Genomic DNA, 21,921 nt, shown 5'->3' with positions numbered 1-21,921 from the left:
AAGACAAAATAGGGGTCTGTAAAAAGTTTACTGTTCATGTACTGTTATGACTCGATTTGTCTTTTTGCTGAGAGCTACTCATATGTCCAAATGAATTGAAATTTAAAGCGGTCCTCACGTATCAAATTGTCTATCACATAAATTTTATTTGAAATTTTTTAATTTTATTTTGAATTTTTTATGAATTTTTTTAACCGGATGCAGATGAGCCTGGGCATCAAAAACGCCCTACTCAGGAAAGAACCAGTAGATTCTCCACACACAAAAGACAAGTATATCCTGGAGAAAAGGAAAAGAAGAAGCAGGTGGTATACCGTATAGCGTACACACACAGACGAAGCGCAGCGGGAGGCGTCAAACCCTTTCTCTCAGCACCAATGGCACGGTATCTTCTCCCTTCCACCACCACCGCCGCCTCCTCGTTCCCGAGGAATGCCAGGGCCTCGCCGGCGCCGATCCTCGCCCCCCGCGCGCTCGCCTCCAGGTCCAAGCACGCGCGCGCTATCATGGCGGTGGCGTCGGACCAGCCAGCCGCACCCAGCAAGTACCCGAAGATGGCCGCTCCCACCACCGGCCCGGTTCCCGCCGACGAGCTGCTCGGCGTCATCCAGGCCGCCGCCAAGGCCGGCGCCGAGGTGCGTTTCCGATCTCCCGTTTCTCTTCAGAGCTCCCTTCGTGCGGTGGGGTTGGTTGGCTAGACGATTGCAGGTTCTGCCCGGGGTACGATTCGTAGATCGAATTGCTTGCTCCCATTATAGCGACGATTGCGGTGCCACTTAGTTTCAAAGAAAGAAATGCTAGTCGTGTAGTTGAATTGGCAGGTGCTGCCGTGCGGTTAATGTGATGCCAACTAGTGGTTCCATTGGTTTCCGGGGGTAAATTTGACAATTAGTTCTTCTGCTAACCCAAGAGAGGATAAACATATTGGGTATACCACGAGGCTTTAGGGGTTGCATAATTCATGGCCTTCTAAGTGCCCAGTTCATCATTTTCGTAAGAGGGGCTGTGGTACTTCCATTCCATGCCATTATGCAAGTTCCTCGCATCCTCCTCGTTTCTAATTTTGATAAATAAATTCTCAGGTCATTTCTTGTCTTCCATCCATTTTAGGTTGTAATGGAAGCTGTTAATAAGCCGCGTAATATCCAATACAAAGGGGTTGCAGACTTGGTGACAGAGTAAGAATGCTTCTCATGTATACTCTCTTATTTTTGCATATGCTGTTGATTTCACTGTTGTATGAACGCGGGCCTTAAATTTATGTATGTGTTCTCACTTGGTGAATTTATTATTCCATCCTTCTGTTCAGCACAGATAAACTGAGTGAATCAGTCATTCTTGAAGTCGTCACCAAGAACTTCAAAGACCACCTCATACTTGGGGAGGAAGGTGGCCTTATTGGAGATTCTTTGTCAGAGTATCTCTGGTGCATTGATCCTTTAGGTTTGGCTCCTTTAGTTCTACTTACAATACAATCATTCCTGTAGTGGGCTTAACTGGGATTTTTCTATCATGAACAACCATCGTTTGTAGAATTGGATGAATAAATTCCTGTAGTGTTTCCTTGATTCTTAGGATTGCTTTATTTTTCGGACGTAAGCTGTGCACTCACTATGGGTTTGTCTGTTTCACTGATTTGGAAGGTGACAATTTTATGTAGATTGCTAAGCAAAAGAATGATTTATGACTGGTACCTAAATTCACTGAGGCATTCTTTGAGCCATTTTGACTAGAGAATATGCAATACAATCTTTATGTTTCAATTTAATTCATTTTCATGGTCTTCTTCATAAACGATCCAATATAATGAGTTTTTCTTGTTTAGATGGAACAACAAACTTTGCACATGGTTACCCCAGCTTTTCTGTATCCATTGGCGTTCTATTCCGAGGCAAGCCTGCTGCTGCCACTGTGGTATGTGTATGCATGTATCATTCTTGAACCATAGGACTATGGAATATTGGAGACACAAATTATAGGTCTTAGAATAGTTTCTCTCTGTACTCACATATTATTGCCATCTCATTTAGGTGGAATTTTGTGGTGGGCCTATGTGCTGGAACACTCGTACAATTTCTGCATCTTCTGGTAGGATCTTTGATCAATAATTGGCATGCTTCTTAATCTGGTTCTGGAATATACCATGACATTAGTTTTTAAGGCTCTGTTTGCTCCTTGAACAGGAAAAGGTGCTTATTGTAATGGGCAAAAGATTCATGTCAGTCCAACAGAAAAGGTAACCTATTTCTCTTATTCAACTTTACAAGTAAGGATACGTGCGCACCTGTGTGTACCTGCCATGAAAACCATCCAGTGATCATACTCAATGTATCTGTTCATTAAAGTATTTCAGGATGCAATTATAATTCATGTAATATAAATAGTTCGTGCAGCAGATACGGATTTATAATCTATTATCTTTAATTGATTCTCTAGGTGGAACAATCTCTTCTGGTTACTGGGTTTGGATATGAACATGATGATGCATGGCTGACCAATATAAATTTGTTCAAGGAATTTACTGATGTTAGCAGGGTAAGTGAATCCTCCCCTGATTAAAATGTTATTAACATGGGTTCAGTAACAAGGAAACCAAACACCGCCCACTTTTCTTCTTTATGTTGTTTCTTTAATCCTTCTTTTTAAATACGTACTTGCTTTCAGGGAGTACGAAGGCTAGGCTCTGCTGCTGCTGATATGTCCCATGTTGGTCTAGGCATTACCGAAGCCTACTGGGAATATCGGCTTAAGCCGTGGGACATGGCTGCTGGTGTTCTGGTAATCCTTTTCACCCCATGGAATCAGAGTTGCTACATAATCATCAGTTTGGTAGAAAGTGGGACTGGCTTATTTGCTTATTTTCAAACCTTACCATCTTTTCATTCAGATAATCTTTTCCCATGTTTACGTCCGTATTCTCATAATTTGGGTTGAAAATTTAATAGAGTTAATCTTATCTTAAGGGTATCATTGAGCAGTTCTGAACTAATCTTTGAAAGCAATTGATGTCATTTTATTTTATGTAATCAAATCTTGAATTCGCATAGTAAAGGGTATCAGAGTGATGTGTATATTCTGAAATGTATTTATCTAGCAGTCTTAATTTCAGTTAGATAAATTCCTACTCATTGATCCTGAGCAGGATGGCTTCTTCTTTTTTCCTTCTCTATGCAACTCTTTACTCTTTACTCTGTGGAGTTTGCCAGTATAATTATTTGATGAATTTAGTCATTTTTCAACAGATAGTTGAAGAGGCTGGTGGGGTAGTGACACGCATGGATGGTGGAGAGTTTACAGTCTTTGATCGTTCTGTTCTTGTTTCCAATGGCACTGTTCACGATCAGGTCAGTTTTCAAAAAATAGCTTCTCTTATTTGCTGAAAATCACCTCCTCTAATGGTATTACAATACCAATATACCATACTAATAATATTTCAAGCATTGATGGTTATATCCCCAAAGGCAAAGGGTCAATCTGACAAACTGAGAGTCCACATTAGACGATTCATCATACTAGGGGATCTCCAAGCTTAGAGTGTTTGTGTTGTTGGCGTATGCTGTATGGATTACCTAGAGCAATGGGGGGTTGTTGATGAATCGTATTACTCAATTGCAGCTTTTGGAGCGGATCCAGCCTGCTACTGAAGACCTTAAGAAGAAAGGAATTGATTTCTCCATGTGGTTTAAGCCTGACAATTACCCTACTGACTTTTGAATCATGCAGCCCTTCAGCTACTCGGTTCTCTGTCAAGCAAAAATAAGGATATTTTTGCCGAATGACCATGTACTTACACCGACAATACATTTCAAGGCCCTCCGACCAAACGGATCGAAAATTAAAGCCAAACTTTACTGACGGAGTAGAGCTCGAATGAGATCCTCACTGGATTCCTTTTGCTTTGATAGAATGTATCAGAAAGAAATGTTTGCAGAGGGTGTTGTATCGTATGCATGGTTTCTGCCAGTTGTACTTGGGAAAACATAACTGCCAATTTTGTTAATCATGGATAATAGCAAGACTTCCAACAAGACATACTATGATGTGCCGTGGAACTTGGTGCTTTTGCCGTTTCTCCATGTAAACGCAATCCTGGGGGAGAAAATGTGATGTGGCCGTCCTTCCTTTTTATTTCAGCACGACTGGTTTCTTCCTCCTGTTGTTGTATGAAACTAAGCTGGTGGGTACAGATGAGCAGCAAATGCACGAGATAACCGTGGATTTACCTCCAATAAACCCCTTAGTTTTGCATTGGGCATATTGACATTTGTATCAGAATTCAGAAACGCAGCAGAAAAGCTTCTGCAGATATTTATTTGGTTAGTCTCTTTTTTTTAGTGGCATTTGGTTAGTCCAGTAACAGAGCACTGCCACTGCCCGGTGCAGCCCAGCGCAACAGCCAGGTTTTATTTGCCTTCTGGATAAGACAACACGGATGGATGATAGATCCTGTGAGGCTCAAACGGCACGCTAGAACTAGATACAACAGCCCAAAGGGAAATATCTTGGCAAACATTCCAGTTTTTTCCCCTGCCCCTCGTTCTTCCACAACTATCAGGAGCAGAAGCGACCACAAGCTCGGCGATATCTGTCCCTTGGGAGAAGTGCAGGTTTGCCTCTGAAGACCTTCACCCTGCGCTCACCATGTAAGCAACACTTTCTACCTTCATGAATTCTTCCTAAATTTGTATCCCCAAGTTCACGTAGTTTTGCCCGATTCAGGCAACTGCAGCTGCATCTGGCCTGTGTTCTGCATGACAGTTCATTCAGCAGTAACCATTCAAATGCAAAAGTTCCCAGACAACACACTAGCTCGCTCTGCTTCTCCCAGTGAGCTTGGTTTGCAGTTGCACTGACATTTCCTCCTCCACCGTATGAATTTTAGGTTGAGGATACAGGCTCCGTTGCATTATCATCCGATGACCGCCGGACCAAGATGGCGCATCTGCGCCTGCGGGAACATTCAGCAAGGAACTTCTTCCCTGCACGACGCCGAGGCGAATTCCTCTAGATACGGCGAAAGGAAGAACCGGAAACACCCGGGCGCCTACATTGACAAAGATGGCGAAGCGCGGACCTTCGACCGGAAGAAAATATCGCGGAAAAGAGGTAAAAAATCCTACCTTCACCGGTCCCCCTCGTTTTGCTTGGTTTACACCCGCACTGAAGCTCAGCAAGGGAGGGACGTCTGCTTCGCGAGTGTCACGTCACCATTTCCTGTCGTCGAAATGGTTTTACAGCTTCAAGTCTCATGCATGCAGGGGGTGCGATGAGAGGCCGCGGTTGGAAGTACGGCTCCGGGTTCGTGGACGGCGTGTTCCCCGTGCTCAGCCCCATGGCGCAGGACATCCTGGAGCTCGTTCAGAAGGGGACGGACACCGCCAAGGTCTGGCAGGCACTGGACAACGTCCCTCCCACGCACGCCCTGTGGGACGACGTCCTCAACGTCGCCGTCCAGCTCCGCCTGAGCCGGCAGTGGGATCCCATCATATCAGTAGGTTCCCCCAAAACCCCGCACGCCGCGATCGGTTTCAGTTGAAGCTCTGATGGACGGCATTTCGACGGTGTGATTCCTCAGAGAGTGTCTCATTAGGTCTGCGAGTGGATCGTGCACCGGAGCTCCTTCCGCCCGGACGTCGTCTGCTACAACCTGCTCATCGACGCGTACGGCAGGACGCGGCGGCTGGGCAAGGCGGAGGCCATGTACGCGGCGCTGCTGGAGGCCCGGTGCGTGCCGACGGAGGACACCTACGCCCTCCTCCTGCGCGCCTACTGCGCCGCCGGGTCGCTGCACCGGGCCGAGGGCGTCATCTCCGAGATGCGGGAGCACGGGATCCCTCCGAGTAGGAGCCTCTCCATTTCAACCCGTGTGGACTGTAGGATAGTGTCACTGACACTGACAGCTTGATTAATGGTGGTATTTTCTCCAGGTGCGACGGTGTACAATGCCTACCTCGACGGGCTGCTGAAGGCGAGGTGCGCCGAGAAGGCGGTGGAGGTGTACCAGAGGATGAAGCGAGAGCGGTGCCGGACCAACACGGAGACGTACACCCTCATGATCAACGTCTACGGCAAGGTGCGTCCGGTAACTTCTTTGCTGTGGAGAAGAGTATCATCACCTGACTCTGACTGAAAAAAGGTGTATGGATGGCAGTCGAAGCAGCCGATGTCGGCGATGAAGGTGTTCAAGGAGATGCAGTCGCTGGGGTGCAAGGCCAACATCTGCACCTACACGGCGCTGGTGAACGCGTTCGCCAGGGAAGGGCTGTGCGAGAAGGCCGAGGAGGTGTTCGAGGAGATGCAGCAGGCCGGCCACGAGCCCGACGTCTACGCCTACAACGCCCTCATGGAGGCCTACAGCCGCGCAGGGTTTCCGCAGGCCGCCGCGGAGATCTTCTCCCTGATGCAGCACATGGGGTGCGAGCCCGACAGAGCTTCCTACAACATCCTGGTGGACGCCTACGGGAGATCCGGCCTCCACCGAGGTACGTACGCCAATCATGGACTCCTCGAACGCCGGCTGCTCCGACGAGGTGCCGAGCCTGACAGCCATGGAGTTTCTGATGGACGCAGAGGCGGAGGCCGTGTTCGAGTCGCTGAAGCGGCAGGGGATGGCGCCGACGATGAAGTCGCACATGCTGCTGCTGGCGGCGCACGCCAGGTCCGGCAACGTGGCGCGGTGCGAGGAGGTGATGGCGCAGCTGCACAAGTCCGGCCTCGCCCCGGACACCTTCGCGCTCAACGCCATGCTCAACGCCTACGGCCGCGCCGGCCGCCTCGACGACATGGAGCGGCTCCTCGCCGCCATGGAGCGCCGGGGGACGCGCGACGTGGGCACGTACAACGTGGCCGTCAACGCCTACGGCCGCGCCGGGTACCTGGAGAGGATGGAGGCGGCGTTCGCGTCGCTGGAGGGGAGGGGCCTCGCCGCCGACGTGGTCACGTGGACGTCCCGCATGGGCGCCTACTCCAGGAAGAAGGAGTACCGGAGGTGCCTGGAGATCTTCGAGGAGATGGTGGACGCCGGGTGCTACCCGGACGCCGGGACCGCCAAGGTGCTCGTCGCCGCCTGCTCCGACGAGCGGCAGGTGGAGCAGGTCACGGCCATCGTCAGGTCCATGCACAAGGAGGCCAAAACCTTGTTCACCATATGACAAAGATGAAGACAAATCTTGTGCTAATTAGTTAGTGCAGACTTACATAAAGATTAATCATTCATGGATTGTTTATCTTACTATTTGCTCTTTTACGAATCCAAAATGAATTTGATATAAAAATTATGGGCGCTTATAGGCGCCAGCGCGCCGGCCGAAAGTTTCGGCCGGTCTAGTCCGGGCCGTTCGATTTGAGCCACGCGGCCGTTGGATCCAAGCAAAAAAAAAAAAGAATCGCCCCCAGCTCTCTTCTTCCTCGGAGAGTTGGTTGGATCCGTATGTCCCATTCGGGGGAGCACGGCGCCGCGCCTCCTGTCTCCTCCGGTGGTCATCGGTCCCCACCCTCGCCGGTCTTCCTCGTCGCCGGACCCCGCCCTCGCCGGCCGTCCTTGTTGCCGGTCCCCGCCCTAACCGGCTGTCCTTGTCGCCAGTTCCCATGCAACAACTCCACCTGTGTTGCAGCTCTTGACGGCGACGGGTTGTAGCTCGGCCGCCGCCCCGCGCCATTGATGCTTGCTGCAGGAAATTATGTCGACGGCGGCCGTCAGTCAATCAACACCATTTTGAATGGATGTAGCAAAAATCTTCACCCGTAGTAGCAAAAATAAACTACGGTTGCAGCAAAAATCAAACACCGTCGCCGTCTTTCGTGAGGTCGCATCTCCACCTTACATGGATGTAGCAAAAAACTTCACGAGTAGAAGCAAAATTCTACTATAGTTGCAGCAAAAATCAAACACCGTCACCGTCTTTCGCGAGGTCGCAACTCCGCCTTACATGGATGTAGCAAAAAACTTCAGCGGTAGTAGCAAAATTCTACTACGGATGCAACAAAAATCGTCGTTGTCATCGTCGCGAGGTCGCAGCTCCGCCTGATGGATGTAGCAAAAAACTTCGCCAGTAGTAACAAAATCCAACTGCGGTTGCAGCTTCCCCTTTTTGTGCAGTTCCATTGAAGCTTTTCTGTCTATGGTTGAAGCTGTTCTAGGTGACGGTTGCAACACTAGTATACGCGGGGTGCATCCAGCCATGGCGGCAGGCAGCCATGGCGGCCGGCGAGGGAGCGCCTGGCCGTTGGCGATGGAGGTCGTGGTCGCCCAGTCGCAGCCCGGGGGGGAGGGGGAAGGGGGGGGGAGGGGATGCGCCCGCGTGAAGGCTCAAGGTAGGGGATGGATTTGGCCATGGCGGCAGGCATCCATGGCCGCCGGCGATGGAGGTCGTGGTGGCCCAGTCACACACAGCTCAGGACGAGGGGGAGGAGGGAGGGGACATGCTTCTAGGGGGAGGCGCTCGCGATAGGAAGAAGAAGCACAGAAGAAAAAAACGTTTCACTTGAGGCCCATCTAGCGTATGTGGAAAGGAGCGAGCGAGCGAGGGGCACCGGCTGAGCGTTCGGCCGGTGCGCCAATGCCAAACGTTTCCCAAAAGTTATTTACAAGTTTGGTTTCAGCAAATCGTCTGTACGAGAAATGTGCTGATCTCTGTGAGGTTTGAGAACTAGCCTAGGAGTACTTTGGCAAGAGAAAACTTTGTTAAGAGCATCTCCAACAGTCGTGCAACGCGCCGCGCGCAAAAGACGTATTTGCCGCGCGCCGTTCGCCTGGTTTGGCGCGGCCGGCAGCGCTGGCTCCAGCAGCCGCGTCAAAATTGAGAGCGCGCGCGTAGCTCCAGCGGCCGTGCTAAAATGCAGCGCGCGGTAAACATTGCGTATATTTTTTTAATAAAACGATAATGAAATTCATAGATAGAAAAAATGATACATAGATATTTTACATAGTTCCATACCATAGATAGATAAAAACTACTAGATAATGCAACGACATAAAAAAAACTACTAGATAGTGCAACTACATACGCAACTACAGCCTACTCCAGTCGTCGTCATCATCATCATCATCGCCATCCTCGCTGGTCTGGTCCGAGGTATCGAGCCACATGTCCTCCCAACGATCATCATCAGACGTAAAGATCGTCTGCCCACCATTCTCAACGATTTCGCACTGCGATAACGCCAGGGTCTTCCGCCGACGCGTGTCCAACCGCTCCTCGCGGCGCCTTTGCGTCTCCTCCTCGCGGCGCCTTGCCCAGTAGGCTTGCTCGTAGGTGACGTCCTCCAGATGGCGCCGGCGCCAGTCCGCCATGACCCGCTCGTCCTCCTGGGCGACGAGGAGGCGGCGCTGCCGCTCAGCGTGCTTCACACGGTCTTGTGCCGTGGTAAGACGAGGCGGCGGGGCGACGTCCAGCGCCTGCTGGAGCGTGTCCACGTCCTGGAAGTTTATCTGCGGGCGCGGCCTGCCTAGGCGCCACGCCGCCGCGTCGTACGCGCGGGCGGCCTCGTGCGCCGTCTCGAAGGTGCCGAGGCCGAGCCAGAGCTCGGCCTCGGCTGGACCTATCTCGGAGTAGAACCCGCCGTTGGGGCGCTGGCGGACGCCGCGGTAGCCCGACGCTCCTCGGCGGCGCGGCGGCATGGTAGCGCGTCGGTGGCGGGGCGCTGGAGCGATGGCGCGCGTGGCAGCGGAAGCAAACGAGGAAGCGGTGGAGGCGCGCGTGGCAGTGGAAGAGGAAGAGAAGTGTGTGGAATAGGCGCGTGGCGAGCGCCGCAATTTAAAGGAGCGCCGGAAGAGGTGCGCCAAAATAGCGTGCAAGTTGTCGCCTTTTCTCGCGCGCGCAAACGGTTTCCACGTGTGCGACTTTCCCACCACCGCTGAAGCGCGCCAAAACGTCCCGCGTGCGCTAAAAACTGGGTTTATCACGCGCGTGTTTTTTGGCGTGGCTGTTGGAGATGTTCTAACGAAACATAATTAGTGACATTGGCTTGCACTACTACTATATGATGTGGATATAATTTTTTTGCTGTCTCCGATAATGCTGCCCTTTACTGACAACGTAAGAGTATGTGTACTGTTGCTATCTCGGTAGGTGAGCCCACTTATAGTGGGCCCAAGTTTTCAGCCACCAACCCACACCACAGACCGAATCTCTAGTTATAAATCACACTGTTAACGACAAGAGCAAAATAATTGATTCTTCTAATGCATAAAAACATAAGAATAATAAGCATTGCCAGAACATGTGGCGATCAAAAGTAAAACTAAAAGGCTGTTTGGTTCTAGGCCTAGTATTGTTACACTTTACCATATATTTTTGCCAAATTTGCTTAAGGTTAGTTCATCAAAATGAGAGCCACAAATTGGCAAGTCTAAGAAAATCTTGTCATACTTTTTGTGTGTATGCCATGTGAGACCTAAGTGTGGCTTGCCTAAGGTGTGGCTGAAACCAAACACTCATCTAAGTTGATCAAACTTGCCTACAATCTTTAACAAAATTAGTCACAAACCAAACAGCCCCTAGGTTGCTATATGCCACAAAAGATACTTATGTCATTCCTCGTACATGTGAATTCGGAAAAGAGAAAAGAGGTTGGAATAGATTGTAGTATTCCAACATTTATTGAATTAAGCTATACTGCAATCAATTTTTTTTCGCGTGGTCCTATAAATGTTTTTTCTCTACTGTTCAAACAGATCAAGCACCTGAAAAGCACCTGCATTATGTGTATGATTTTTCTATTTTATTCGCAGAAACTAAACCATTTCGGGTTCCTTTGATTCAAAGGATTTGCATAGGAATTTTGGAGGATTGAATCCTATAGGATTTTTTCTTAAGGAATTTTTTGTACTACTTCCCATAGGATTTCTAGCATCCAGTCAAACTTCTTTGAAAGAATCCTCCTATGATGCAATCAAACAACCTAAACTCCTATAGGATTGAGATGAGCATGACATTTTAATCCTATATTTTTCCTATTCCCATGTTTTTACAATCCCGCGAATCAAAGAGGCCCTTCGTGTTTCTGAAGAGTTTGAATCCCTTGCTGCGAACACCTCGCGTCCTGATCAGAAGTTGAGAGCCACCAACTGCTACTGCTACTGCAGTCTGCGGCACCGCTGTTTGTTTGTTCGTTTGTCCGCATCGGCCACCAACCGCCGCTCATGGCAAGTCTGATCGGAGTCAGAGAGCATGTTGCGCCTCGGTGATTGTTTACGCATAACGATGCCCCAACCACAACCAAACCCATCGGCCATCAACCATCGCGAAAAAAGCAAGAACCCACACCCCGTGATTGCACGTCGAGTGGTGGCAAGAATCTTTCCGTGGCCCCAATGCTCCATAGTGATTTGGTGACCGCATTATCAGCGATCAATAATACTCCTTCATCTTATAATATAAAACGTTTTTCAAGCTAGGACGTACTTCCTCCGTAAAGTAAAATAAGATTCCTTCGTAAAAAAATATAAAAGCGTTTAAATCACTAAAGTGTTTAGTGATCTAAACGCTCTGATATTTCTTTGCAGAGAGAGTAGCATTAGCTTGTAAAAATGTCTTATATCATGGAACGAAGGGAGTAATTAACTAAGCAGGACATTGCCGCATGGGACAAGGCTCTATGGTAATCTCCTGCCGTAATATGAGAAATCATCTAGTAGTAGTGGTTTGGCACTAAGTAAGCATCTGTTATGCTCATGTGTTTTGACCCCTACAAGTTGATATTTGTGTAAACTTATTCAAGTGTTTTTGTTGTCTTCATCTTCTAAAATCCCTCCGGAAAAACAGCTGAAATTTTTGAATTTCAGTTTGCCCTATATTCCAACAAATTAAGTTTTTTAGATGAACTATTCTTTTAGGTTTTTTTGAGACAACTAAATTTTTATTTTTTTTGAAGGAATTAATTTTTTTAGTGATCCAAGAAATTGAGGCAAATCAGTTCATTTTCCAAACAAACTAGTAAGCGTGCACGTGCAACACACGTCTCCATGGATACACATACAATTCGTGTGAGTATAAATGGAATACAAATGATCCCTTCGTCCCACGGCGCATATTCACCTATTCGCATAACTCCATTCTTTATGGAAGCGACACACCATATGTATTTAACTTTCGTATATAATCATTATTCTTCTTATATCGTAAGCCTAATCATATTTTACTTGATGTTATGCACCTTCAATGTAAACCACTAAATCAGACACCTTCAAAGCATCAATAAACTGGATGCACAATTAACCTCGCAAAGATGCATCACCATGTATCACAAGCTATACATACAACTTGTGGTACCATGATTTTGTGTAAAAAGTAACCACAACAATCGTGAAGCTCCCCATGCGCTACAATCCACGAGTCACCTCATGTCCTTATAAGGTAGTAAACATACATTAACAAAATGAAAATGAAAATGGAAGAACAGGCAGTAGCCTTCAACATGGTGAGACCTTGTACCTGCTGCACAAACAAGACAGGTAAATCTGAAAGAAAAACTGTCAAACACATTAGACCGTAAGAAACCAAGGGATAAATTTGGAAGTAGCCTCAAACATTTTTATCCATCGGAAATGGAATGGAATATTAAAGCCCAACAGCAGAAAAAAATGCTCTGAAATACTTATTATAGCATTTATATATAACAAAATTAATTCCATTCTTGCAGCGGTGCAGACTGCAATAGAGGCTGAAAAAAAAGAAATATCAACACTAATATAAGATTACCTTTGCATCACAATATATGCCTAATTTTGACTTTGATTTATATGTGGCTTGTCAATGAAATATCATTTGGTATATTTACTATGCCGGTACATGATTCCCCAACCGCACAAGAACAACAGAGGTTTATTATCCTGGGTAAAAAAGTCGCACCAGGATCAAGTCTGCATCAAGTTTAGTCACATTTGCAAAGAACTGGTTCTATACAAATACAATATATAAACAATGTATGCTCTCCAAATGACATGTGATTGATTCTAAAAAGGGAACCAAACTTTCTAGAATGTATGTATTTTCTCCTAGCTCCGCACTGACACTTCCGACTTAAAAGGAATCATACCAATTGCCTACATATAGTATGAAAGAACATAAATCTGTCGTAAAATGATACCATGATTACAGCGAATCTGTTAACTAACATTTTGATATGGTTTGAAAATTGTGCAATGAAATAAGGATAAGTTAGTCATCAAGCCCATAAAAAATCCAAAAGTGAATTAACCTACAATATAGGTTTGGCCCTCACACTGTAGGTGAGCACTGTAGGTGATCCCCCTAACTCGAGCATGGTGGATTGGTGCAGACTCGCCCTTGAGCCAAAAAAAACTGCATTCAGTTTCAGTAAGGACGTACATGATTAATGGAGGATCAAATAGTCACCTCTATACTTTTTTGGCATGACCAACATGGAGGAAAATAACATTGCTATCGAGAATCAAGCATTAGCAATGTAAGCCGCAAATTCCTGAAAGAGAAGAAGAATTCAGTGACCCCCACAAAATATATACTTATTCTCAGAGATAGTGAATTCGAATTTCTGCAACCTGCCAAATTTAACTATTTAAGCATGAGGTCACAATAAAAAAATGTGATGCTAGTCAACTAAAAAGATTAAATTCAGAATTGTGAGATTACGGTGCAAATAATAAGCCGTACATGACAGCTGTCAAAGCATCCCAATAACTTGAAAGGAAACTGGGGATGTTAAAATCATGTGTGGACACCAATAACTTGAAAGGTTAAAATTATGAAATTGAACTATACATTCACAATCCGAGACATAGTAAATAATCTGCACTGGATAGTACAGACCTCACACTAAAAGATGGGCGCACATCTGCAGAGTGTATTTACATTCAGTACAAAGGCTCGTGGCTTTGTTTTGGCTGCTTCTCTGTTAGCAAGTGCAAACCCAAGATCAAGTGTTACAGAAATAATTTCTCGTCTTATATCAGTGCAGAGCATATCCTTTGCCTGTCTAAGATCGCTGAAGCTATGGGGAGAAGGATTGAGCTCGAGGCCTGCAAAAGTTCCCTAGGGTCAGATCGGATCAAGAGAGACGGTGGGGAGCACGGTTGGAGGAGATGGCCTCCATGGTGGGCATGCAGTCGGAGGAGATGACCTGCACCGACGTCAATGAGGCGGAGTGAAGGATGGAGACGACGTCGTCACTCCCGCAAAGGCCGCGAGGACGGCCGAGGTCACGGGCAACATTTGCGTCTTCGCCTACCCTCGGAAGCGAACGCGGCGGCAGCGCCCCGCGCTCGCGACCTCGGGTGGCTCGTGCGTCGCCAGAAGTGGTGGCGGCACGTCGAATCGGAAGCCCTGCCAGCTCCTGCATATCCGGCAGCGCGTAACGCGTTGAATCGGAGGCTGCAGACGGCGGCGGCAGAGGATGGGTAGCAAGTGCGTCCTTGTGTTTTTAGGATGTGTAGCGTGTCCTTGGCAGAGGCATTCTCTCACACGCAAAAATCTCTCCCCTCCGTAACAACAAATGCATGCAGACTATTGAGGCGTTGATTGGGCGAGGAATTGATGCGGGAGTAGCCGGTTTGCATGGATCACATACGCCTGGTTTAAAGCATTAGCTATAATGCATGCAATCCCTATTAATTTGGGATTGATTGTTGATTTCTTTATCTATTTATTAGGAGAGAGATTTCTGGTTAAGAGAGAGAAACTGACGGAGGGGAAGTTTTCGTCGGCCGGTGAAGTGGTGGTCAGCCTATTATAATTGCTAATTGCACTCTGATAACTCATCAGATTAATCTAATCTGTTAGATTTCATTGATTTAGATAATTAGACGGTGCTAATTAACCGATGTACACTTAACGGGATGCACGTAAAAATGTTCTTATTTGATTGTTTAATAATAGTGGAGAAGTACAAGGACGAAAAGGCCCAGGAGGGCCCAAAGACCTACCACGAAAAACATTTTCGCAATTCTCAGAGCGCACCACCCACCAACTTCTTCTGCGAAAAAGGAGAGAAATAGAGAAACCACCACCAAACCCCAAGAGCGAGCTCGGTGCGCCAGAGAGAAAGAGAGAGAGAGAGAGAAACAGAGGAGGCGGCGCCGAGCGATCCCCCTCCTCCTCCCCCCGTCGCGTGATCATGGCCATGGCCGCCTCCAGATCGCTCTGGGCCTCCCGCGCCGCCTCCTACCTCAAGATCTCCGCCTTCCCCAGGGCCTTCTCCACCGGTACCTCCCCTCTCCCTCTCTCTCTCCGCGGCCACCTTTGCGCCCGTGCCTGCCTGTTTCACGCGTGCGTCTCGTGTCTCGCGCCGCGACCGTCCCGGGATCGCAGGTCGTTGGTGATGGAACGGCGCGATCTTGTCCTCTGCGTCCCGCTAATTTTGGGTGGTAGGATTTGTCGTTGGTCGATCCGTTTTACCAGTTCTTACTGGTGATTCCGGCAGTGACCCTGTTCACGCGTCGGAGATGTTTGCTGGATGGGGTGTAATGCCACCGAGTTTATTCTGGTTGTTTTGATCCTTTCCCGGTGGCAGGTTTTATCTTCTCTGCGAAAAGGATCTTTCCTGCTGCTCTGCTTTTGCCTCATTAGGTTAGGTGGTAAAGTTCAACATTTCCGCCTTGGATTTGTAGTCGTGTACTCCCTCTGCAAAGAAATATAAGATCGTTTAGAGCACTATAGTACGGTGATGGTTCTTGAGGTTCAGTGATAGCCGTAGGTCGGTAGGCCGATGTCGTCGCAGAAGGCGCAACCTGGTTTTTATTTTGTTGGTGTGATGTTTTTTCTTTTGATGGCATGATGTGATGTTTGTTTGATGCATTTGAGAACTATATAGTGTGAAAGTTGATGAAATACATGCAAAATGGTTTGGGACCCCATGATTTAGTCAAAAGTTTTTGCAATAGGCTCGCGAAAGCTAGTTGGAGAAAACACAGCCGCATTGGGACCTACAACCTACAAGAGTTTGTTGACGCACAATCATATGCAATAGTGTGAAGCAGAGAAACTGATGAAATGATCCCAAGAAAAAGTTCTTTACATTAGTAGATCTGTGTTCTGTGCATATTTCAGAGTGGACAATAGTTGTAGTGGTTATGAGGGAACTACTACATTAGTTGGAGTGGCTTTGGAACTCTTTATATGCACATTGTTAAACTGCATTTCTTATTAATGCCATTCAATGTGTAGTACACGTTATAACACGCATCTTTCTGGTTTTGCCCTTTTCCAGTGCTGAAGGATCTGAAGTATGCTGAAACCCATGAATGGGTGAAGGTTGATGGTGATTCCGCAACCGTTGGGATTACAGACCATGCCCAGGTTCATATGTTTATACATTCAATCTCTCTGAACCAATTCATGTGTTAGATCTGTCATATGTTAGACCATTAAATGCTTCACTCGATGCATATGTATAAGCAGCCTTTCATCACATGCCATAATAGAGCTGTTTTTCTTGGCTTCAGGACCATTTGGGTGATGTTGTGTATGTGGAGCTGCCAGAAGTTGGCGCCTCTGTATCCCAGGGAACGAACTTTGGTGCTGTTGAAAGTGTGAAGGCAACCAGTGACATCAACTCGCCGGTGTCTGGAGAGGTCATTGCAGTGAATGATGAACTACTAGAGAAACCAGCATTGGTACGTTTCAGCTTAGCCTTACTCAAGGAATCCATTGTCAAGGATTGAAGTGTTGTATGACCGGTATGCTGGCTGTTTTATTTTTTCAACACAGGTCAATGGAGATCCATATGAGGGCGGCTGGATCATCAAGGTCAAGGTCAGCGATGCAGGTGAGCTCAATTCACTGATGGATGACAAGAAGTACTCAAAATTCTGCGAGGAAGAGGACAGCAAGCATTAAGCATGGTGGCTTCTGAAAGAGAATCTGCGCTTCGACACTCGTAGGTGTTTGTCATGTGCTGTTGGGCACTTTGTACCACCTGCTTTCTCAGCCCAGAAAGGATCAAAACATGGAATAAATGGCATTTGCCTACCCTACAAGGGCTTGTGAGATCCGAAATATGTGTATCACTCGAGTTCCTTTGTTTCTTTGCCATGGTTTCATCTCTGATTTAAGCTCTGTTCTGATTAACTCGTATCAAAATTGTCTGTGCATTCTGATGATAGTAGATACTCCCTTTGTCCCATAATATAAGAGCGTTTTTTTACACTAGTGTAGTGTCAAAAACGCTCTTATATTATGGGACGGAGGGAGTAGTTTTCGCCCTGGTCTCTTGACTGCAGTTTTTCTGGAGGAATTTGCAATAGGATCAGTATATTGCCTAAACAGACTGGACCGCTGCCAAAGTGGCGATGCTGAAATACCGCAGACTAATTCATAACAGCAGCAAACTCTTCAAAATCAGTTTACATGCTGCCAAAGTGGCGATTCCAAAATACGGCAGACTAATTCATAACAGTGAAAATCTTCAGTTTACAGCAAGAATATCGAAGTTATACAGAAGACCCATCAAAAAAGGCAGAAGAACATGGACATGTGGTGGTGGGGCTAATCACCTGAATACCAGCTCTTTTCCATACAGCAACAAGTTTGCTAGAATCTTTTCACTGAACGTTGGCAACAGGACTAACATCAATGCTAAACACAGCGATACTGAACTATTGTTCATCCAGGTTTAGATCAGAAACCTAAAAGATGGAACAAGTGGCACAAGCATTTGGTATAGCAGTTTCGTCAAGAAACCCCACAACGCAAGGCACCCGAACTGCAGGCCACAAGGGAGACAAGCCTTCTCATGCCTTCTTGATGTTCCAGTTGTGTGCTGATCGGGGCCCAGTGGTGATGCCCACGTAGTATTGCGATGGCAGCTTCCCCTTGTTCCATTGTTTCACGAACTTGAGGAAGATATCACGGGCAGACTCTGAAGAAAGGTCGGAGAAATATTTGCCCTTCTCTTCCTTCAACCAGGTTGCAAACTCATTGTTCTTTGCAAAGTAGTCGTCCTTGGATATTTCTTTGATGTCCTGTTTTAGCGATGGCTGAAAATGAGAGGCATCAGGACATGACAAAGGCAGGGGAAGAACAAGCAAGGTCAATCACTTCTGCTCTGGCAAGGATACATGTACCTAACCTAACTGGTGCATTCAAATAAATCTGGTGCACACTTCTTTCTTAACAATCCACTATTTTTTTGCTGAATTACACTAAAACTCAAGAGATAGATGAGATGCAACTAACATTATACTCTAGGTACACAAACTACGGTCCTCAAGATCCCTTCAGGGATGTAGATACTACAACCCTTTCATTGCGGGCATAAACATTGCAGGGAATAAGGCAATAATTGTTAAAAAAAATAAAGCACCTAAATTCCAATCACTATTTTAGTTCAACGGCAGAAATACACCTTGTGCTGCTATTCAGCCTTCAGATGCGAAATACACTCTTGGCAAGTTTCTACGGGACTCCATTGTCCAGGACAATACAACAGACTTGCATTTCAGTTATGACAATTAGAAATTTGGAATATCTTAGCCTGAAACATTTACCAGGAAAGGGTCAGGTTCACTTCTAAGGGTGCTTCAAAGACACCTTAAAAACATGATATGGACAAATTGCCAGGTTGGTTGCATGCATACATCAATTTGATGGTGATTAGTTTATTTAATTCAGCCTACTAGCTGTGTTTGCCAAATCATATTTGTTCAACCCCACTTCATGTGGTTCTATAGGACCATTGTCCATCCCATTATCAGACCTTTGCAAAAGCTCAAGCTTCTACAGAAATTCATCTATGAAAAATGTACTAACAAAGAGCTAAAAGCTCCAGAACTCTAATTAATCATATGCAAACTACTTCACTTGATACTCTGATAAAATAACCATCTAGATAACTCACAGCATCCTTGTCTTTTCGCTTGCTCTTCTCCTTCTCCTTGGAACGCCTCTCCTTCGAATCCCTCTCTGTTAAGACAAACAAATACAGAGTCACGTATACATCATCAAATGAATCTAGCACTATAGTTAAACTATTACAATCGAACAAATATATGCCTAATTAAGTGTGATGCCGAAGCCAAGTTGGTTGAAAAGAATATGGATACAAACCTAACCCACAATATTCATGGTTTGGCGGGTGGGATGGTTATCATGCGGTGATTGATCACACTAGACCTCATGCTGTTCAGTTTGCTCTTAAGACTGAATTTACATCCTAAAGATTTTTTTTTGTGAAAAGTGGTCCGGATTGATTGTTTTGTCTCCTGCCCAAGTGGATGATCAGATACGCACTAAGATTTTATTCCTCCTATGGAGAGCATGCCATCTCAGGAATGATATTATTTTCAATGATGGCAAGCCAACTATTTCAGCTTCGACTCTCTCTCTACAAAATTATGTTGCTTCCTCGGGCTGCCTTGGCGCTCTTCTTCCTATAATAATCCAAAAAAGGTAAATCTCCTATCCACCACCATTGCTTGCCTGAGCAGAGGGCCAATAATGAATCACATGATGAGGTCAGGACCTCACCTCCATTTGGTCAGGCGAAAATAAACGTCGATGCTAGTTTTGCTTCGGTTGATGGTTCTGCTAGTATCGGTGCGGTTGTTAGAGATCATGCAGGTGTTGCAATACTACCGGCATGGAAATTTTCAGAGTGCTGAAGAGGCCGAGTTGATGGATTATGTTCATGGTCTAAAGGTGGGTATGGTCCTCCCTTCTCAGAGGTGAAGCTTGTGAAGACTGAAATGTCACTTAATGGTATTGCCCATTCTCTAGCTCAGTTTAAGACATCCCACGACGGCACAAGGAACCAAGCTAAGCATGATTCCATTCAGTCAGAGAGAACTGGAAGAAATTCAGGCCCTAGAGGCAAAAGGAACCCTACCTTTGTCTTTGCCCCTGTCGCCGTGCTTCTTCTTCCTCCTCCGCCTCTCCTCCTCCTCGTCGCTGCCCCTGCCGTCGCGGCCGCTCCTCCTGCTCTCCTTCTTGTCCCGCCTCTTCTTCCGCTCCCTCTCATCTTCCTCCCCTGGGCCAGCGAATCGACAGGCGGAACAGGGAGAGGAATCAGCACGGCGCGGAAAGAGAGGAACAGGCTCGGGTCGACTGGGGCGAGAAGCAATTGGATAGTTTCAGGCACCTGAGGAGGGGGAAGAGCGGCGCTTCCTCGACTTGCCCTCGCCGCCGCCCATCGTGGTCGCCGCCGGCCGTCTCCTCGGCTCCGCCTCCGAACGAAGGGAATGAACAGAACACACACCGCCTTTCGCCCTTTCCTCTCTCTCGCAGCTCAGGGGTTGGGGAGAGAAGTCTCGTGTTGGGCCCAGAGAAAGATTAGGCCTATGTATTCAAGCCCGCTCGTTACATTACATTTCGGCCCAGTAGATACCGTGATCTTCTCCGTCAAGTTCAACTCAATCCATTTCCTCAAAATTCCCTTAAAAAATCCATTTCCTCGAAAAAAGAAAAGTTCAACTCAATCTCCTCCACAAATTTATTTTTAAAAAAATTCTGGTGAACTGTCTCCGGCATAACTTTCATACAGCACTAGATTGTACTCATAGATATTAAAAAGAAATTGTATAAAGTTGGTCAAATTGAAAGAAGTTTGACTTGGGACAAATCTAGTGGATCTTCAAGTATTTTTGAAACGGAGGGAGTACCTAACAGTCTGCTTTCGTCTATCCTGATTTCATTTCCCACTATACACATCCACTTTTCCTACAACACTATGCACATCCAATCGTAGTGAACAAGAAGAGAGACCTTGCAACCACTCATCAGTCATCCATATGTGAAGCAAACGAAGAACACTGACTACAGGTACACCATACACAATAGCGGTGACAAGCTAACAAAGGTTCCATTTCAGCTCAAAGAAACTGAGCATAGTGCTTGCTGTACACCCTTACTGTCCGCTAGAACGACGTGTAGAGCTTCGGTTTCAGTTCCAGAGCAGGACTTGGTGTCTGCTCCTGATTTCAGCTAACTAGTACGTAGTCACCATCATCATTTTGTGAACCTAGCTTCAGCTTCTGGTTTGGAGTGCAGTGGATAAAGGCAACCACCAAGAGACCCCAGGTTTTGGAGCAACTGTTTACTGAATGATCTAATTTCAGAGCCCCAAGAGAGTGACCAGAACAGGTTCTACTAGGTCTAATTTCAGAGCCCCAAGAGAGTGACCAGAACAGGTTCTACTAGGGTATGAATGATCTAACTTACCATGCTGAAGTTACACAGAAGTGAGGCCATTTTTTCAGAGCAATTGTTTACTTTTTTAAAATCCATTGCTGTTGTTTTCAATCTTGATGAAAGCAGAGCTCCAACATCCAAAATCCATTCAAAACAGCATTTGCACCGGCTCTGAAGTCTTATATAACATACCAGAATCCCTATCACAAAATCTGAACCCAAGTTCTGAACTTTACAAACTTGGGAAACCTGATAACCTGGTAGCCTGATAGGCTTATTTTCCCAGACTTTGAAGATCATACAGGATGAAAGCGACATGAGGCACGATGTATTTTTCCAAAAATACGTCTGCCCTGAGTGAAATACCAGTTACTTACATTCTTTTCATCACTACCAAGGAATGAAGTGTGCTGTGGGTGCCAAAGAATGCATTTCAAGCTCTATCCCCAGTCGACATTGGTACTTGTTTCAGCTTGTCAAGCTTAGTGTGCGAAACGAAACAATCTAACAAGAGAAAGAACAGAGAGAACTATCTCTGGATTTGTATCATCTTCTTTTGCATCCCATCCCAGAATAGAAAATGTACAATATCGTCTATGCTAAAATGCTTTGCTAAAGGAAAGATGCTGTGTGAAATAGCAAATTAAACACCCTGCTTGTCTACAGGTTAACAGCAGAAGATCAGGCCACATTTTTACCTTCCTATATAGGCTTTTCATAATCAACATCCTCTTTTAACCTTATCGTGTTCACTCACTGTTTTCATAGCCTGAAAACCACAGTTGAGTGCTTGATGCAGTGTTAAGTGTAAGCAGAGGAA

General features: G+C 46.3%; 5 protein-coding genes and 1 long non-coding RNA gene across 13 annotated transcripts; 3 read left to right on the top strand and 3 right to left on the bottom strand.

Annotated features, from left to right (window-relative positions):
• Window positions 1-241: 241 nt before the first annotated feature.
• Window positions 242-4,032, top strand: LOC109748290 (phosphatase IMPL1, chloroplastic). The gene is made up of 10 exons (XM_020307330.4): window positions 242-635; window positions 1,111-1,178; window positions 1,310-1,443; window positions 1,826-1,914; window positions 2,031-2,088; window positions 2,184-2,236; window positions 2,437-2,535; window positions 2,665-2,778; window positions 3,243-3,344; window positions 3,616-4,032. Exons 1-10 carry the CDS (start codon window positions 378-380, stop codon window positions 3,712-3,714), a joined length of 1,074 nt encoding a protein of 357 aa, XP_020162919.1. The 5' UTR covers window positions 242-377; the 3' UTR covers window positions 3,715-4,032.
• Window positions 4,033-4,186: 154 nt separating this feature from the next.
• Window positions 4,187-7,274, top strand: LOC109748289 (uncharacterized). 6 transcript variants are annotated; one of them, XM_073501219.1, is made up of 8 exons: window positions 4,469-4,643; window positions 4,720-4,769; window positions 4,883-5,106; window positions 5,259-5,491; window positions 5,591-5,840; window positions 5,928-6,073; window positions 6,152-6,482; window positions 6,571-7,274. In XM_073501219.1, the coding sequence occupies exons 3-8, from the start codon at window positions 4,917-4,919 to the stop codon at window positions 7,149-7,151; spliced, it is 1,731 nt and encodes a 576-aa protein (XP_073357320.1). In that variant the 5' UTR covers window positions 4,469-4,643; window positions 4,720-4,769; window positions 4,883-4,916; the 3' UTR covers window positions 7,152-7,274. The 6 variants fall into 6 exon arrangements, with proteins under 6 accessions (XP_073357319.1, XP_020162916.1, XP_073357320.1 ...); XM_020307328.4 differs by having other exon boundaries at window positions 6,137-6,482; XM_020307325.4 differs by having other exon boundaries at window positions 4,482-4,643; window positions 4,720-4,789; window positions 6,137-6,482.
• Window positions 7,275-9,010: 1,736 nt separating this feature from the next.
• On the bottom strand, window positions 9,011-9,619 carry LOC109748284 (uncharacterized). Its single transcript, XM_020307321.1, has one exon. The coding sequence runs from the start codon at window positions 9,617-9,619 to the stop codon at window positions 9,011-9,013; it is 609 nt and encodes a 202-aa protein (XP_020162910.1).
• A 2,237-nt stretch (window positions 9,620-11,856) lies between these two features.
• On the bottom strand, window positions 11,857-14,809 carry LOC120966295 (uncharacterized). 3 transcript variants are annotated; one of them, XR_006665204.1, is made up of 3 exons: window positions 13,791-14,809; window positions 13,359-13,443; window positions 11,857-13,288 (listed from the first exon to the last, which is right to left on the bottom strand). It is a non-coding gene; the product is annotated as an uncharacterized lncRNA (long non-coding RNA). The 3 variants fall into 3 exon arrangements; XR_012187427.1 differs by having other exon boundaries at window positions 13,359-13,999; window positions 14,101-14,809; XR_012187426.1 differs by having other exon boundaries at window positions 13,359-14,809.
• Window positions 14,810-14,927: 118 nt separating this feature from the next.
• On the top strand, window positions 14,928-17,057 carry LOC109748285 (glycine cleavage system H protein 2, mitochondrial). The gene is made up of 4 exons (XM_020307322.3): window positions 14,928-15,181; window positions 16,186-16,274; window positions 16,421-16,591; window positions 16,686-17,057. Exons 1-4 carry the CDS (start codon window positions 15,094-15,096, stop codon window positions 16,812-16,814), a joined length of 477 nt encoding a protein of 158 aa, XP_020162911.1. The 5' UTR covers window positions 14,928-15,093; the 3' UTR covers window positions 16,815-17,057.
• A 285-nt stretch (window positions 17,058-17,342) lies between these two features.
• LOC109748287 (uncharacterized) lies at window positions 17,343-20,227 on the bottom strand. Its single transcript, XM_020307324.4, has 4 exons — window positions 20,053-20,227; window positions 19,801-19,941; window positions 18,814-18,878; window positions 17,343-17,953 (listed from the first exon to the last, which is right to left on the bottom strand). The coding sequence occupies exons 1-4, from the start codon at window positions 20,102-20,104 to the stop codon at window positions 17,708-17,710; spliced, it is 504 nt and encodes a 167-aa protein (XP_020162913.1). The 5' UTR covers window positions 20,105-20,227; the 3' UTR covers window positions 17,343-17,707.
• Window positions 20,228-21,921: the final 1,694 nt, after the last annotated feature.

This window comes from Aegilops tauschii, chromosome 6 (genome assembly GCF_002575655.3).
Source record: "Aegilops tauschii subsp. strangulata cultivar AL8/78 chromosome 6, Aet v6.0, whole genome shotgun sequence".
NCBI lineage: Eukaryota > Viridiplantae > Streptophyta > Magnoliopsida > Poales > Poaceae > Aegilops > Aegilops tauschii.
This window is presented reverse-complemented; position numbering and strand designations above follow the sequence as displayed.

Excerpts from the sequence above, each read along its gene's own strand:
- LOC109748289 (XM_020307325.4), top strand. The coding sequence starts at position 4,752 with ATGACAGTTCATTCAGCAGTAACCATTCAAATGCAAAA. Across the intron at positions 4,790-4,882 it reads GTAACCATTCAAATGCAAAA|GTTGAGGATACAGGCTCCGT; the intron begins GTTCCCAGACAA and ends TATGAATTTTAG. Across the intron at positions 5,492-5,590 it reads AGTGGGATCCCATCATATCA|GTCTGCGAGTGGATCGTGCA; the intron begins GTAGGTTCCCCC and ends GTGTCTCATTAG.
- LOC109748284 (XM_020307321.1), bottom strand. The coding sequence starts at position 9,619 with ATGCCGCCGCGCCGCCGAGGAGCGTCGGGCTACCGCGGCGTCCGCCAG.
- LOC109748285 (XM_020307322.3), top strand. The coding sequence starts at position 15,094 with ATGGCCATGGCCGCCTCCAGATCGCTCTGGGCCTCCCGCGCCGCCTCC. Across the intron at positions 15,182-16,185 it reads CCCCAGGGCCTTCTCCACCG|TGCTGAAGGATCTGAAGTAT; the intron begins GTACCTCCCCTC and ends GCCCTTTTCCAG. Across the intron at positions 16,275-16,420 it reads GGATTACAGACCATGCCCAG|GACCATTTGGGTGATGTTGT; the intron begins GTTCATATGTTT and ends TCTTGGCTTCAG.
- LOC109748290 (XM_020307330.4), top strand. The coding sequence starts at position 378 with ATGGCACGGTATCTTCTCCCTTCCACCACCACCGCCGCCTCCTCGTTC. Across the intron at positions 636-1,110 it reads CCGCCAAGGCCGGCGCCGAG|GTTGTAATGGAAGCTGTTAA; the intron begins GTGCGTTTCCGA and ends CATCCATTTTAG. Across the intron at positions 2,779-3,242 it reads ACATGGCTGCTGGTGTTCTG|ATAGTTGAAGAGGCTGGTGG; the intron begins GTAATCCTTTTC and ends ATTTTTCAACAG.
- LOC109748287 (XM_020307324.4), bottom strand. The coding sequence starts at position 20,104 with ATGGGCGGCGGCGAGGGCAAGTCGAGGAAGCGCCGCTCTTCCCCCTCC. Across the intron at positions 19,942-20,052 it reads CCGCTCTTCCCCCTCCTCAG|GGGAGGAAGATGAGAGGGAG; the intron begins GTGCCTGAAACT and ends TCGCTGGCCCAG. Across the intron at positions 17,954-18,813 it reads AGCGAAAAGACAAGGATGCT|CCATCGCTAAAACAGGACAT; the intron begins GTGAGTTATCTA and ends TCTCATTTTCAG.